Source organism: Bombus impatiens, unplaced genomic scaffold (assembly GCF_000188095.3).
Source record: "Bombus impatiens unplaced genomic scaffold, BIMP_2.2 scf_0237, whole genome shotgun sequence".
In the NCBI taxonomy this organism is placed as follows: Eukaryota; Metazoa; Arthropoda; class Insecta; order Hymenoptera; family Apidae; genus Bombus; species Bombus impatiens.
In genome coordinates, this window is record NT_176656.1 from 54,532 (window position 1) to 69,915 (window position 15,384).

A 15,384-nucleotide genomic window follows, 5' to 3' on the forward strand; every position below is an offset into this window, starting at 1 on the left:
CGACGACGACGACGACGACGACGACGACGACGACGACGAGAGGTACGGCTAAACGAATATCGCTCGGTGGACGACGTAGCAGGCAGAGCAGCAGCGACGGCCACGGCGAAGTTCGTTCGATCCGAATCGGCGATCGGCATTGGCAATACTCTCGTCGGGTCGAACCCGATGTCTCAAGTGCACACGGCCGATCCAATGTCACTGTCTGCGAAAGCGTCCATTACTCGGCGACAGTTTAAATACGTTTAACGAACCGCTATACATAGACGTACAAAACCTATTTTAGAGTCGCGGGGTAAACGTTCTCTCAGGGCTGTCGTCTGGCTGTGACATCATTGCTCGCCACCGAGGGCTTTTCGTTTCTCTTTCTGTCTTAACTTTTGTATAATTAGCACACGGTTTAATCGTTAACAGCCTGGGCTGAACGCGCCAGCTTCAACGTGCTTAATCGCGCTATTGCAATAGCAATTATTATTATTATTATTATAGCAATATCGCGTATACAGAGTACAGGCATTATCGTTATATTTTACGTAGCATTTTCCGAAAGCGATCGTAGGAAAGAAAGCCGATCAGAGCGATAACGGGGTAAGTTTTAGCAAAGAGAACGCGAGACCGATCGATAAGACGCGGAGTTAATTACCGATAGATGGTCGGCGAGATATTTTCAAGAAACAGACCGGTGGCGATCAAAATTTCGACGGTGCTTTATTCTCCTGGTTGCGCTCTCAGACCGCAACTACTTTGCGGTCTACTACTTTTAACAAATAGCATCGAACACAGTGTGTCCCTGCGATGAAATATTTTTTTAAACAGAACGCTGAAATTTATCGACCACCTAGCTACGTGCTGCGAGCGTACGTTACGATCGAACTTGATCTCCAAAATCTGGCATCTCGAGGAGAAGAAAGGACTATACAGCTGTCCAACTATCGTCTCTTCGCTCGCCTATCGAGTAGATCACGAAGGATAAACAACGAAAGATGGACAACGCGCGCGTGTGTGAGCGAGTTGTCCGCCTGGCCTTAGTCGTCAAAGTTGGAGGGGGAGCAGGGCCCGTTAAAACTGGCAAGACCACGTGGGAGGTGGTTACTCCTTCTTCTTCTTTCGCTCGCAAAAGCGCCGTTCACGGCGAAATGCTCGTTCGTGCTTTTGTCGCGAAGCAATCGCGTTACGAGCGACAAACAGACCAAGCTATTAAATAGAATCAAGCAGAAGATCTATCGAGTACAAATAGTCCCTTACTGGACGACGAATCGAAGCGAACATGCATGCCCCTTACGATCAGCTGGACGATGATTTCGCGGTTTCGTTGTCGCTCGTTTCCTACCAACCGCTCGTTCTTACAATCGCTTCGGCTGACACCGTGCTTCGTAAAACGAACGCAATTATTATTAATCGTACAACGTGGATCTCGTGTCACGTATTCGCCTAAAGTAACAGGAGAGGGAGAGAGAGAAGGTCGGGGGGGGGGAGGAGGAGGAGGAGGAAGGAGGAGGAGCTGACGTAACAAGTAGAACGAGCGATTACGACCAGACCGTGTTGTTCGGACAAATTCTTCTTCGGTTGATCCGAGGATTTGTCTAACGGTATAAGAAGACGTTGATTTAATAACGTTCGATTATGACCAAAACGAGATAAAGCCTACTGCGTCGATTGTGTCGATTGGGTGAATTGCGTGAATTACGAGAAGTAAGCGTGGACTTCGCAAATACCGGTACACGATTTCCAGTTATTACGAGTCCGCACGGTATATACGTATATAGGTATGAATCACGGTGACACGCATCCTCCAACCCATCTATTGGCTCTCTGAAAAAGTAGTTTCACATATTTTAATATCGAAGCGAGCCAATTTTATCTTATTGACACGATCGTACCACAACCATCGGTTGCACAACTTCTTCGTGGAAAGAACTTTGGCTTTCGCAAAATTTGCATTTAATTTAAACGTTAATCTATCGGCTGTATTTGAAATCGTAACGCCGTTTCCTTATAAAATCGCTTTATCGTAAATCACGACGATATACTAGAAAATTGTATCGGCGTATCGATGCGCGACGATCCACCGTCGTGGAGACCACGCGTGTCCGTGTTTCGTGGCGGGGAACCGGTGCATCCAGTTAGTCGCGTAATTGTCGTTCAGCGGCTATTAATAATTTATGGAATAACAGCCGGCACGAAGGGTAACCCGAGCTTTGCCGCTTTGAATTCCAACCGACGTCTATCGAGATGTCTGTCGTTTTTACGGCGACCTTTTGCACCAGTTATCGAGAGCGATCAGACGTGGCAGACTGTAGTTACGCGAGTTGCACAAAGTAACGCGGACTAACGCGACAAGTGTAAAAAGTACCGAGATCACCGCGATCAGGCGAGGCTGATGTCATGCTTGTTTAAATTCAAAAAAGGAAACGTTCGCGGCAGAGGAACGGAACGGTAACGAGAAGAGGAAGAGGGACGACGACGGAGGGCCGACAAACTATGGGCCGCGGTTCGCGTTGTCCCGTGTCCTTGACATCGATATACGGTGCACCGTTGTCTCGTAAAAATGGCACGGCTAATCGTAAGATCTTCCATAACAAGACTCGTCGTGATTCTCAATCGCCACAACGTACAAGAGCACCTGGTTTCCTTTGTTCGCGACAACGTTCGCAGACAGCGCGTGAAACTATCGGATGGCACGATTTTTCTTGCTTCTCTCGTTTTTATGCCACTCGGTGACTTTACAGGGCTTGCCGCGAAAATTACGACAATCGTGTGGCTTCGGTGATTATTCGTCGCGCCATCTTCCTTAAAAAGGACGTAAAGGGATTCTTTTCGATCGACGCGTATCCTATTCTCTGTGGGGACGCGACTCGAGAGATCTCGCGACAAATACTGAAACGCTCTCTTGTCATCCGTTCCTCGATTACCTCTTACCCACGAAATAACGGACTTGCTGGCGTTCCGATAGCGTTCTGAATCGATACGTTTTCTATCGCGGAATCCAAAGTTGGGAACGACCCCTCGCCTAACCTTATTACCTCTTTCGTAGCAATTACTTTCAACCGTTTCAACCGCTCTTTCGCACGTTCGCTTGATATTCTCGCACCAACGACGTGCACTCGGCAACAAGTGGCGCTGGATAACGATACACGACCGGCTAATGCCTTTTCTTCTACTTTTATCCACTTTGACTGCTATTTTTTTTCCATATCGATATCGAGCTCGTAAAGTAAAGTAAAGATTCGCTGGACGATGCGTCAAGTTGGCAAAATTTCCGTATCTCGTATCTCGTATCTCTACAACGTTCGGACCATGGTACATCTACCAAGGTTGACTCGAGAGTTTCCTTCTGTGTATAGGCCAGCTAGGAGAAAGACTTGCGAGAAACAACGCGGTAACAACGCGTAAAACGATAAAAAGCTAGTCTAAATATAGAAACGAACGAGCAACTATATTTCTAAATATGCATGTTTGGCCAAACACGTTTTACCAAGCATACTTGCTCATTCGTACATTACACGCAGAGAAACGTATCGCGCGTACAGTGCTGTACAATGTACAGTGTACCGGGGATCGATGGTTCGACGGATCATTAAAAAGGAAGCTGAATTTGAATCGCAAACAACGGCTTGGACGATCGCACGTCGTTTATCACTGCGAGGAGCAGAGCTTTTCTCCGTTCCTTGCATCCAGTCTCGGAGCAGAATGACGTAAGCCTATCGACCTGGTGAAATTTGGCTAGTGTCAATTTTTCAATGTTCGCGTCGCAGACTGTAGTATGCTGACGTCGTTCCGCGCCGATTTCCATCGACAAACTCGGGGAGTCAACTTTTGACCAACGCAACGCTTATAAGTTTGTTCGTTCGTTCGTTCGTTTGTTTGTTTGTAAGAAGAACCGTTCTAGAGTAGAGCCGTCCGTTTCCCTCTTGATCTTCCCACGAGATAAATCCATTCGTAGAAACTCGTCCGGAAATGCTAGGAAAGAATCGAGGAATTTGACTTTGCAACTTTCCCTCGAGTGCCTGTTAACGAGAAAGAATACTCGTGTAACATGCGAAACAAAAATTCCTGCGGCTAATTGCTTCATACGTAACTTCTCTTCGTGTCGCTCCTATTCATTGGTCACGTTCTTTCATGCTCTTTCGTGCTCTTTCATCCTCTTTCATGCTCTTTCATGCTCTTTCATGCTCTTTCATACTCGGCATAAGTAGAGATGTTTCAAATATAGTATACGTAATAATATATAGTTGCGTCTGTAGGTGTTTGGATATTCGGAAATTGTTGCAAGTACATGTGTACCTATATAAACTGTAAAATGTAAAATGTAAAATGTAAAATGTAAAATGTAAAATGTAAAATGTAAAATGTAAAATGTAAAATTTAAAACGTAAAATGTAAGATATAAAATATAGGTGGTCGAAATATACAGCTGATAAATATCGATAAAGACGATAGTTGCTAGTTGATATTAATTAATAGAGATAGAGGAACAGTAAGAATGAAAGTGGATGAAAACCGGTCGTGGGAAGAGATCCGAATCAAGTAAATTTAAGGTTCAATGTTGAGACGTTAGAGCGATGGAAATATGTGTTTGTAGCCACGTTCCTTGTTTCAGCTTAAATTTAGCAGAGCAGAGAGATTTAAATTAAAAACTTAAAGCAGAGCAATCTAATAACTAAAGTTAGGCGATTGACTTCAACTACAACTTTGAAACTGTAACGAAAACGTCGACGTTTAGATCGAATCGCACCAGGTAGCCAAATACTCGTGGATGGTAGTACGTGTCCGTTGTATCGCGTCTTGACTGCGGGACGACAAAGATGATTAGACAGATATTCGACGAGTAGTACTTGCGTACAAGTAGTTTCGACGAAACTGCCTACGACTCTACGGGTTTCCATCGCTTCGATCGCCTTAACATCGTGCCGATTCGTCGCGTATTTTCCTGTTCGTCCCTTTGCACATCTTCGGATTCGGCGTTTCTTCGTCTATTACCAACGAACGTTCATCGATTGTGAATCCAATAGCTTCGACTAAACGCCGATCGTTCGGCGACATACTCCGTGACACACTCCGTACGTACATGGCGTGAAAGTTTTTCCCTTATACGTTCTTGGCGTAGAACCAGCCCGAGTTTTGTAGTATCTCGACGAGAAACCAATTTCGTCGTAAATCATCGTTTTCGTTGAAACCTCGCGATCAAAACGTTTATTGAGCGTAATTGACAATAACTGGTTACAATATCCAAACACGAATAACTAAAATGATATATCTTGTCAATGTTATCGACCGCACCAAAGATTAATGCGAGATTAGATGGAAATCCAGGTATTTTGGATGCAAAATAATAATCGATAATTCCGGAGATGACGAATCAAGCTTACAGGCATAATTATCCTTATTACGGTACGTTTGTTATGCCTCGTCCATCGACGTCCGTTTTCATATATCTGTATTCCTGTTGACTCTGCTATATTTTAATCTTACTTACGTTTCACCAAGAAACGTTTCAAGCAAGAAAGCTCGCTCGATGCTAGAACGAAATTATATCTCGCATGAATTGCAATTTATATTTTTTTTCAAACTTGGTTAGAATCAGGTCGAAAGTAACGTCTATCGTTGTAGCGAGAAAATGAAAATTTGATAATTCGTTTACTTTTGTCCAAGTACTACCTGTACTTACAGAACACTTTGATCGTTACTCGCTCTCGCCATTAAAAACATTCGAAATTAATACTCGGCGTAATTGTCAGCGTATCTGGACTGTACAGTGAAACGGTGGCTTTGCCAAAATTGCTCCATAAAATAGTAACAAGTAAAGCGAAGCCTTCTTTCCATTTTTCCATTTTCTTTCCTTTGTCAAGATGTACTGAAATTAAAATATTTAAACGTCTCCGTTGTTTTTCCCTCTCAAGTAATACGTAGCATACGTTCTGTCTTGTGTTATACCAACATTATATTATATTATATCACGTTATATTATACAGGCTGTTACCAAGCAATGACTAAATATCTTTCATCGAACAAAAAGAAACGAGACTTTGGTTTCCCTCGGCTTCGCAATCATATATATAGTGGAATATTTTAACTAAGTATAGACAATAGTATGTACGTATACTCCCCGAACGAATGGAGCACAAGTTTTAACAAGTGGAAGGAATTTATTGGAAACATCGAGGACCAAAATTGACATTGATAACGCATGCAAATCAAGCTGTTCCATCTCCCGGCGGAAGGTTAAGCGACCGAAAGGCCGCGCCGAATCAAATCTTTCGTAGGATCCTTGTCTAAAGCAAGCTTCGTGCAACAGCCGCCCTCCTTTATCTTCTACATGTAAGAACCGCGAAAAGTGCTTTCCTTTCGTCTTTATTTTGTCGCAATTCTTCGAATTTCATTTATAAATCAATCACGTTGCTGTCGCCAGTAGTATCGTCCATTCCCGAGTGTCGAGCGTAGAAAGTTTCGTGTGCAGGCAGAACATATATGTAGGTCGACCAAAATAAAATGTACACAAATATGTCTTTGGTCTGAGAGAAAATTCGAAATATGGACGACTATCGTTCCTGCTAATTGCAATTTACTTCTCACGCACGATGACGATTATGCGAACTCTATGGACCGATAGGAGGCTGCTTAGCAATTAACGTTCTCACATTCTGACCGATAGTTAGACATTGTAAATTCCATAAATGAGCAACTCTGCCCGTACGTACATCGTCTACGCTCTATACAGTCCCGGCGGTTTTGTCACTCGGCACACCCCGCTGTACTTTCCACCTAAGCGCTTCCAAGTCGCTTCTTCTTTTCATTAAGAACTTTTTTTAATCGTATTTATCCTATTCCGTTGCATACAAATACAAAGGTTACGTAGGCTAGAAATGTCCATTAGGCGTATTAGTATGAATTACTCTATTGATATGTAAATGGTAAAAAACTGCCAGATCTCTGTTGCGTGGTCTTGTTTACATAACAAACGATAGACGTTCATTGTCAACGCTAAAAATAATAATACAAGAGCTTGGCAACATGAAAACGTATTACTTGACAACAAACCTCGTGTACGTGATTATACGCTACTTCGCACGCTTTCTATTTCAAATTAATAAACTATGAAAGAATACCATATACTCTTTTATTAATTATCGCCGCTCAACACCAAACTCGAACATCGTTAAAGTTACGTACCTATGTACTAACTTTTAATAACCTTATGCTTTAATAATTACAATGCGTAAGGAAAGACTCGTTACCTTGGGGTTGCCGTTGCTCAACCATGGTATGATGTTGTCGATAAACTGTCCGATGTCTTGACACTCGATGCTCTTGGTCGCATCTCCCAAGTAATTCAACAGCAAACTACCAACGTTTAACTTTTTCTTGATGTCAGTCGTTGACAGGAGCGGCATAAAACCGTCCATATCACGCGGATTCACCGCCATGGTGGCCAACACGCACGACGTCTCCACACCTTTGCGAGTCTTTGAACGAAACTAGATTTCACTCGTGTACGTCAAAGCACATAGCTCATCGTGGTTTCATGATGCACGAGAACGAAACACGCGTCTTTCGTCATGTCAACGACGTTCGCCACCGAGAACACGTATATCGGCGAGGCGGAACTGTCCGTGCGATTTAAAAGCCATACGCAAAACAGTACTTTTTCCCTGATTCTCTCACACACACGATCGTCGTCGCGCGAGTTACACCGAAATTATGACGCTACGCCAGTGATGTTATTAAACGATATCTCATACAGGATTCCGCGAAACTTTCCACCTTTAAATAAGAAACATCGCTCACGTTTCGCTTGTATTATGCACAAAAGATAATGTAACGTAACGAAAATCATCGGCACCGTACACGCGACGCCATTTTCATTCCTTAGTGCCGACTGTCTCTCTCCCTCTTGAACGATACCGACGCCAGTTAGTTCGAGCGGATGCCGCTGTAACTAACACTAGTTGGCCGTTTCAAATATTTTTCAAATATTTTCCCGTTATCAACGTTCCGAGCAACTGTAAGTATCTTTTAATTGTTATCGATTATCAATCGACTAGATAACCCGCAAGTTTTCCAAAGTCTGTTTACACAAGTTATGCGGAACGTTTACTCTCTGTTTATCATTTGACATTTCCTTTCGCGAGTACCGCAATTTTCCAACCGGCTTCTCCCTAAAATCTCTATTCCCGCGTAACCATTACCATTTTTCCAGATCTTTCGTTTAACTTTGAATTTCCAAATATTTGTATATTTATATATTTAACTTTGTCTATCTAAATATTCGAATAGTTCAGAGTTATATACGACAATTTGAATCTTAATCGTTATTAATTAATTGTTAAAGAAACCAACGATACAAACGTTAAAGATGGAGCGATCAACAACATCATATGTATATACAATGTATATGAAGGACATAGTACGTTTGTATTAACATTTAGCTATGTATTTCTGCAACCGCATTTTAATGAAGATGTTGATATATACATAGTTACAATCACATATACAATATTATATATTTACAGTTCATTCTAATAGTATGCGCACGCATTATATGCAATGTCATCCCTCCCATACTTTAGCCAAAAAAATATCTAGTAAAATATTTAGGAGCATGGTCATTATCGACTCGCATCGAAGATAACAATACGATTATGTCAAATTTCGAAAACAATGGTTTCGAATTACAATATAGTTTATTCATAATATGTAATTGAAGAATTTCCCACAACTTGTTCGATAATCTGATTTATACAAAATTATGTAATCATGACTAGTATATTCACAATGCAACAGTGGTTGAAAATTTAATGTTCCTTCTATCTTGTTTTTCTTTTTTTCTTCTTTTTATATATAGACAACTAAAACAGTTGAAAAGATTGCTTATCAAATTTTATAAATAAAAAATTTAAAAAATCATCGTTTTAAAAAAATATCTTTCTTCGTTCTTTCACTTTTTGTACAACCTATGTACATACATACATACGTACATACATACATACGCACACATATATGTATATGTGTGTGTATATGTATGTGTGTGTATGTGTGTGGGGGGGTGTGTGTGTATATATATACATGTATATACACACATAAATTATAAGATCTTACGATAAAAAAGAGCAACAGTTGTAAATCGGTATGAGATTATCATATTTTCATTTTTAAACTTTACGGAGTGAAAAAACAAATAACCTGATTGAATAAATATCGTTTTATTGCACTTTCCTGCTCGCATTAAACCGTATTTCATTTATCTTTGGTATAGTTTTCTATACGTGATGAAAAGGCCATTTGTTTGTTTGACCTACTTTACTTGTTCATAGAAAACTTTGTTTTAGTCTTATTTAATATATTACCACGCACTGTTTACACAGAAAATTGCGAATTAAAAATAAATGATATCTGCATATATATATATATACATATGTATGTATCACTCTTTGTAAGTGGCATATCGCATGCACCTTTCATGGATTACTCTTCAACGTAATTAGACAATCCAACTCCTTCTAAAAATATCGATATCCAAATATCCTAAGTATAATCTTACTTCACGATAATTAAAATAGTAGGAATTAGTCTCGAGTCATCGCTGAAATGTTCTCTTTAAATTGTAATTGGATATTCAGTAGTTAAGTAATTGGCATTGAAACTGATTCTTCAGAGTCAGATTGCCTAAATCCATGTGCGATAATAACTCAAATACATTAATTACTATTTACGTACATATTCTGACAGCTACAAAGTACTTAGCGATAAATATTATCTATTATCAGAGTCGAGTAAAGATTCATTGAAAATGTCCTGCTGAGCCTTGGCAGATGAACATGTTTAATTACTATTATATGTATTAAAGCTTGGTATGTTAACGTAGCACGCTTGTCAAAGCTGCCAATTTTCTATTTAGAATCATGTCATCTTACCTAAATAATTCTAGTTAGCAATTCAAAGAAGACTATAGTTATTACATCTTAAGTTTCGGCTGGCATTTCGATTTGCATACTTGACGATATAAAAAACGAATTGCTTATATAGTTGTACTCTTAACGCAGAGAGACAAAGAATTTTCTAATCGGTGGGTCTTTGATAATCGATGGAATAGTTAATTCTCTTCCTCCCTTATTCTCACTTTTTTTCTTTTATAGTTACTATACCGGTATTTTAACGCGTACAGTATGAACGAAATGAACGAAAAAATATTTTTAACGCGTGATCATCTAGGATTTGCTAGATATTGCTCCTTTTATTGATTACTATAAGTAAATAAGTTCAATATGACGATATATGTGTACCAATAATTAGAATTAACTATTGGCATATGATATTTGAAATTTCTATGAGCGCCATATATATACAAATTGTGTATAATTCAAGTGAAATGTAACTGGTGTATATAACAATGTAATGAAGCGATTCGAGTTGCCATGACTCTCTGAAATGGAAGAAAAAGATCCATGCTCGAAAATGAAATCTTCTGTTTCTATTATATATTATATTATATTATATTAATATATATTGTATTATATTATATATATATATAATATATATAATAGAATATATAATAAATATATATATGTATATATGCGTAATAAAAGTGCAGGAACAAATTGCACGCTAATTTTATATAACGATAAATAAAGCTATCCCTTAGCTAGTTCGTTTCTTTACCATTTTGAACATTTTTTATGGTTGTATCTTTTTCAACTCGATTAAATCAGTAACGTCAAGAAAAGGAGTGCTATTGTTGTTGTTGCAGTTGTTGCAATAACGGACACACCTCAACTAAAGGTGTCCCTAGAATTTCTTGACATACTTGATTCATGTCGGGTTCCATCATAAGCGAAGAAATCTGATCCTCCGTTAACATTTCCACGCTAATTGTTATACAATGGAATTAATGAAGATAAAGTAATTCATATGATAAAGTATTTACGAATGGGTTACATACCTTGCTAAGCTTTCGCTATCGGATGTTTCCTCGTCCGCATTAAGATAGGTCATTGTTTTTTCTAATGGACTAGGAACTTTCTTCCCCTTCCCTTCCACTTTCTCAGACTTTTCAGATCTCTCCTTGTCTCTCTCTGCTATCTTTGGTTCGTTAAAACGTCGTTCCGTAAGGCTAGATATGTTCAACATCATCATTCCATGATTGAGGAATTCTTTCACTCGTTCTCCTGTGCCGACACTCCATAACATATCAAGGGACTGTCTTCTACTTGAGTTTGCTATGACAATTAACACACACATACATATATATATATATATAAGCTGGCTAACTTAGTTTAACCCAAATACATTATATTTCTAAAAATATATATATAGCTAAATGTATTTACCTGAACTGCCTCCACTAGCTTCACTGCCAGCTGAACTTCTGGTTATCCAATTAGCTAAACTAGTATCGAGTTTGCTTTTACTTTTCACTGACGGACTCCTTGTTACTTCCGTTTTCTTTTCGCTGCTTAAACTAACTTCGTTTCCTTTTGGCATAGCAGGTAATGACTTTTGGGTTACTAATTTCTTTCGACTAGCTGCTTCACTGAACGACTGAATATTTGCACCATTGGTGGGCGGGTTGTTACTTTCTGGAGTCAAGTCCATTGGTAGCGGTTTATAAGGAATTTGATCTTCTTCGTCCGAGTATACTTCGTTATTGTAATATACTTCGTCCGGAGAATTATTTAAACTAATTTCTGTCCATTCCTCCCCGTTTTGTACAGTATTATTAGTGCTTTTTAAATCCACCGGTGTTTGTATTTTCACTCGTTTTTCTATCGGCGAAAGAATATTCGACAAGTCTGACAACCGTGAGGTTGAAGAACTTGTTTGATTTAGTGTTATGATATGTTTCGTATCAGTTGTTGCAATGCTTTTTGGACGGTCTCGTTTGATATATTTCCGCGGCTCTGTGGATGAAACATTCAAGTTACTTAGGCCCAAATATTCGGAAGAAGGCTCTCTATCGATCTGGATAAACATACAATGAAAGTCATTAATATACTTATAAAAATCATTTGACATATCTTATTGGTATGATGAAGAATAATTACTCTTGTAGGCACAGGACATTGTGTACTAGGGCTCATCTTCTCAGGAAGGCGCAAGTATTCGTCGCTAGTATAATCTGTACTATCAGGTGATCCAGTAACGCTAGAATCAGTTGGAGTTCCTGCATTGGGCTGTAGAGAAGGTTGGCCAACAGTATCTCTCGAACATTTATCGAAATCATCTGCTCCATCATACTTCCTAGTCTGTAAATAAGAAATGAAAATTACTATAGTGTGCAAAAAGTTATAGCTCGGACAAAAATTAGTCAACAATTATACCCTATGGATTTCGTCGCTGATTTTTTCTAGGTTTCTCAGCGCTTCGGCGTAAGTCATTTTAGCTTCACCCACTGATCTTTCTAACGCACTTACTCTTAACTTTTGCTCCTCCAACATTTGATTAAAATGCGCTTTCATTTCGTAATATGGCCTATATGATAAATCAATTAATAATTAATAGAGTTTAGAACATGTATTTTAAAGAGAAGCTTGGTACTTTTATATTACATTTTCTTTGAGTTATATCTAATAAAATAGATCTCACGTGAAGCATGTTTGAATAAAGCGGAACTTTTTGTACAAAAATGCTTATCTATGAAATATTTTATAAAAATATAATTCGTGCATAAATAGGCTGGTAATTTAGAAGAAGAAAACGATAAAGAAAAAATCGTCAGAATGGGATTTGTTCGAAGCAAAGACATAAAATAAATATGGTGTAAAAAAATAAAAAAATAATGTCTATCCTACTTACAACATGAGCAAGTTGTGCCTGTAGGCGATACTGTTTATCAGAAGCAAGCTGCGACGTGCACCCATACTGCCAACATGAATACAAACCAAAAGACATAAATATTCTAATATCTATATAAAATCAACGTAAGATAGTAAACAATAGAAACATAAATCATTAAATATACATATGGGAAGAAAGTAAACAAGAATGTTAAGGGTCATGGAAAAAGAAAACATTATTATTGAACCATTAGATTCTATATATATATATATATATATATATATTTCTATATATATATATATATATGTACATAGAATATGTATATAAAATATGTATATATATATACATATACATATATTAAATATATTAAATATTAATATTAATTATTAAATATTTCCTTTATTTAATTTTTTAATTAAATTATTTTTTATTAATTGTACTAAATAGACAAGTAAATGAATAAAAAAATAAATAAATAAATAAAGAAAAAAAAATATATATATATGTATATATTGAATGACCAAATGCAACGCATTCCATGCATTATTAAGTAAGCTAAAGAATCATTCAATATTTAGCTAAATTGTAAGAAGGTGCATCAGGTACACACCTAGATTTAGCAATTGCACGTTTTAGTTCACGTTGCAATCTTTGAACCTCGTGTTCTGCTTTATGATATAGAGCAGTAGTGTGTCTATGTTCTGCTTCCGACAAAGCTCTCTCATGCTCGGATTCATTAACTCTGGCAGTTGCATGATTTAACATCTCCTATATAATAATGTAACAACGTTAACTTTCAACATCATAAAATTCGGGTCAATAATTTTTCTCAGATAAAGTGCAATTACCTGCCAAGCATGATCGAAACATCTTCCCTCTGTCCTTAATCCTTCTTCGGCTAAGTAGACCATCTCTTTGGCTGCTGCATGCTGACTATTGGCTCTTTCAAATCTAATTGCAGCCTTTTGTGTTTCGTGTAAAGCCTTAAAGTATGCATTACATTAGCAGTTATAGGATGTACTACGATAGAAAATAATTCTTACTTCTTTTGCTTTAAATCTGGCATCATAATATGGCCTAGATTTTTCAATGCACGCGCCAAGTTTCTTAGCTAAGCTATCAATTTTTACCGTAGATTCACAAAGTAATTCCCTAAAAGTTGCTCTTGCTTCCTGGAAATAAAAGCTCATTGAATAATCAGTGGCTGAAACATAGTTTGTGTTTTTGTACACCTTAATTCACTTTGATAAATTGAATAGGAATGAAGTTTCAAGTCACACAGCGTTTCTTTAGACCATGTTATAAATGACTATAAGACGATCTTTGAAGCCATTATCCATTTACTCGTACCCTTCATAGCAATCACCTCAATGAAATGTAATCACAACCAGTTTCAAAACTTGCTACTAATTTGATCTCCCAAGGAGAAAGATAGTTATTTTAATTGATTATACAATGAAAAGTTAGAGTTATTTGTATGAGAAATATATAGCCTATAAGAGTAATTTTATTATACTTACGTCTAAGTCAACCTCAAGCTTGTTGATATCGTCAGTAGCAGTATTCAATCTTTCAAGCTCAATCTGAAATGATTGTTAAATTGTTTATGAAAAAATTAAGTGTGACATTTATACAAAAACTTACATAAGAATTATTATGCAAAAATATTGTTCTAAGTAGTAACATAGTATCATTGAAACACGCTGTCTAACTTGCAGATTAACCGATAGACTTGATTTAATAAAGCAACTATAGCAAGTGGTTAATCAGAGAGGATGATTGAGAAAGGTATAGGTGATTCTGATAAAGGAAACTTATATTCACGAAAGCGTTAAATCTGCCGTAATAAATACAAAAGTGTCGAGAATCTGGATGATTAAGGTACGAGTTTTACTAAATATTAGATGCAGTTAAACGTTTTAACTGTGGCAACGTGGAAATGTCAATATTATAAGTATGTATCTAGGTTTTGAAGCCTATAAATTATTCCCAGAAAGACGCATCGGTTTACCTGTACTCTAGGATCCACTGCATCGTCAATACGATCGGAATCATCGGCACTCTCTTTCTGCACACGTCCACTCATAATTAAAGGTAAAACTGAATTTTATTTACAATTTTTCATACCACCTGTATCGTCTGCTACATATCAGGTGGCCATGTTGAATGTCAGAGCAACTAACAGTACCGTCCATGTTAAAACGGTCAAGGGCGCTTGTAAATTATCTACTGTTGTTTTACAAAACTGTACGATGAAGATATTACGGTGTTTTTTTAAAAAATTCCAACACTAACTGTCCGATAGTATATATGTAGCATATGATAGAAGAAACGTTTTGAAAGCCTCGTAAAACGAGGGTATTATTCTCTTTAAAATTGTTCTTCGATACAAGGAAATGGGAAGGTAATGGGAAAGTATATGCTGGTAAAAATAACTACAAAGGATTTGGATTATATTTTAAGGCAGAACATGTATTCTATGTATGATTTATTTTTAAAATGTTACAGTTAGTTTGGCTTGGCCGTGTTTGACTATACAAAACATGCCGCTATACAATGGCGAACATGGCTACCCAAGTGATTGGACATGGCGACCACGGTGACGACGAATCG

At 37.8% G+C, this 15,384-nt stretch overlaps 2 protein-coding genes across 5 annotated transcripts in view; both read right to left on the minus strand.

Moving 5' to 3' along the window:
- The window catches only part of LOC100745411 (CLIP-associating protein 1-A), a 27,560-nt gene extending 19,678 nt beyond the window's left edge, over nt 1-7,882 (minus strand). For 2 of the 3 annotated variants that reach the window (XM_012384157.3, XM_024366797.2), the window contains exon 1: nt 7,236-7,424. In XM_012384157.3, coding sequence (XP_012239580.1) covers nt 7,236-7,424 — 189 coding nt within the window. Of the gene's footprint in view, nt 1-7,235 lie in introns of all 3 variants that reach the window. The other variant, XM_024366798.2, reaches the window with a different exon arrangement.
- A 2,324-nt stretch (nt 7,883-10,206) lies between these two features.
- LOC100745611 lies at nt 10,207-15,240 on the minus strand. 2 transcript variants are annotated; one of them, XM_003488497.4, is made up of 11 exons: nt 14,783-15,240; nt 14,292-14,354; nt 13,815-13,943; nt 13,620-13,754; nt 13,382-13,539; nt 12,790-12,855; nt 12,315-12,465; nt 12,039-12,239; nt 11,325-11,955; nt 10,937-11,213; nt 10,207-10,862 (listed from the first exon to the last, which is right to left on the minus strand). In XM_003488497.4, exons 1-11 carry the CDS (start codon nt 14,855-14,857, stop codon nt 10,727-10,729), a joined length of 2,022 nt encoding a protein of 673 aa, XP_003488545.1. In that variant the 5' UTR covers nt 14,858-15,240; the 3' UTR covers nt 10,207-10,726. The 2 variants fall into 2 exon arrangements, with proteins under 2 accessions (XP_003488545.1, XP_012239585.1); XM_012384162.3 differs by lacking the exon at nt 12,790-12,855.
- Nucleotides 15,241-15,384: the final 144 nt, after the last annotated feature.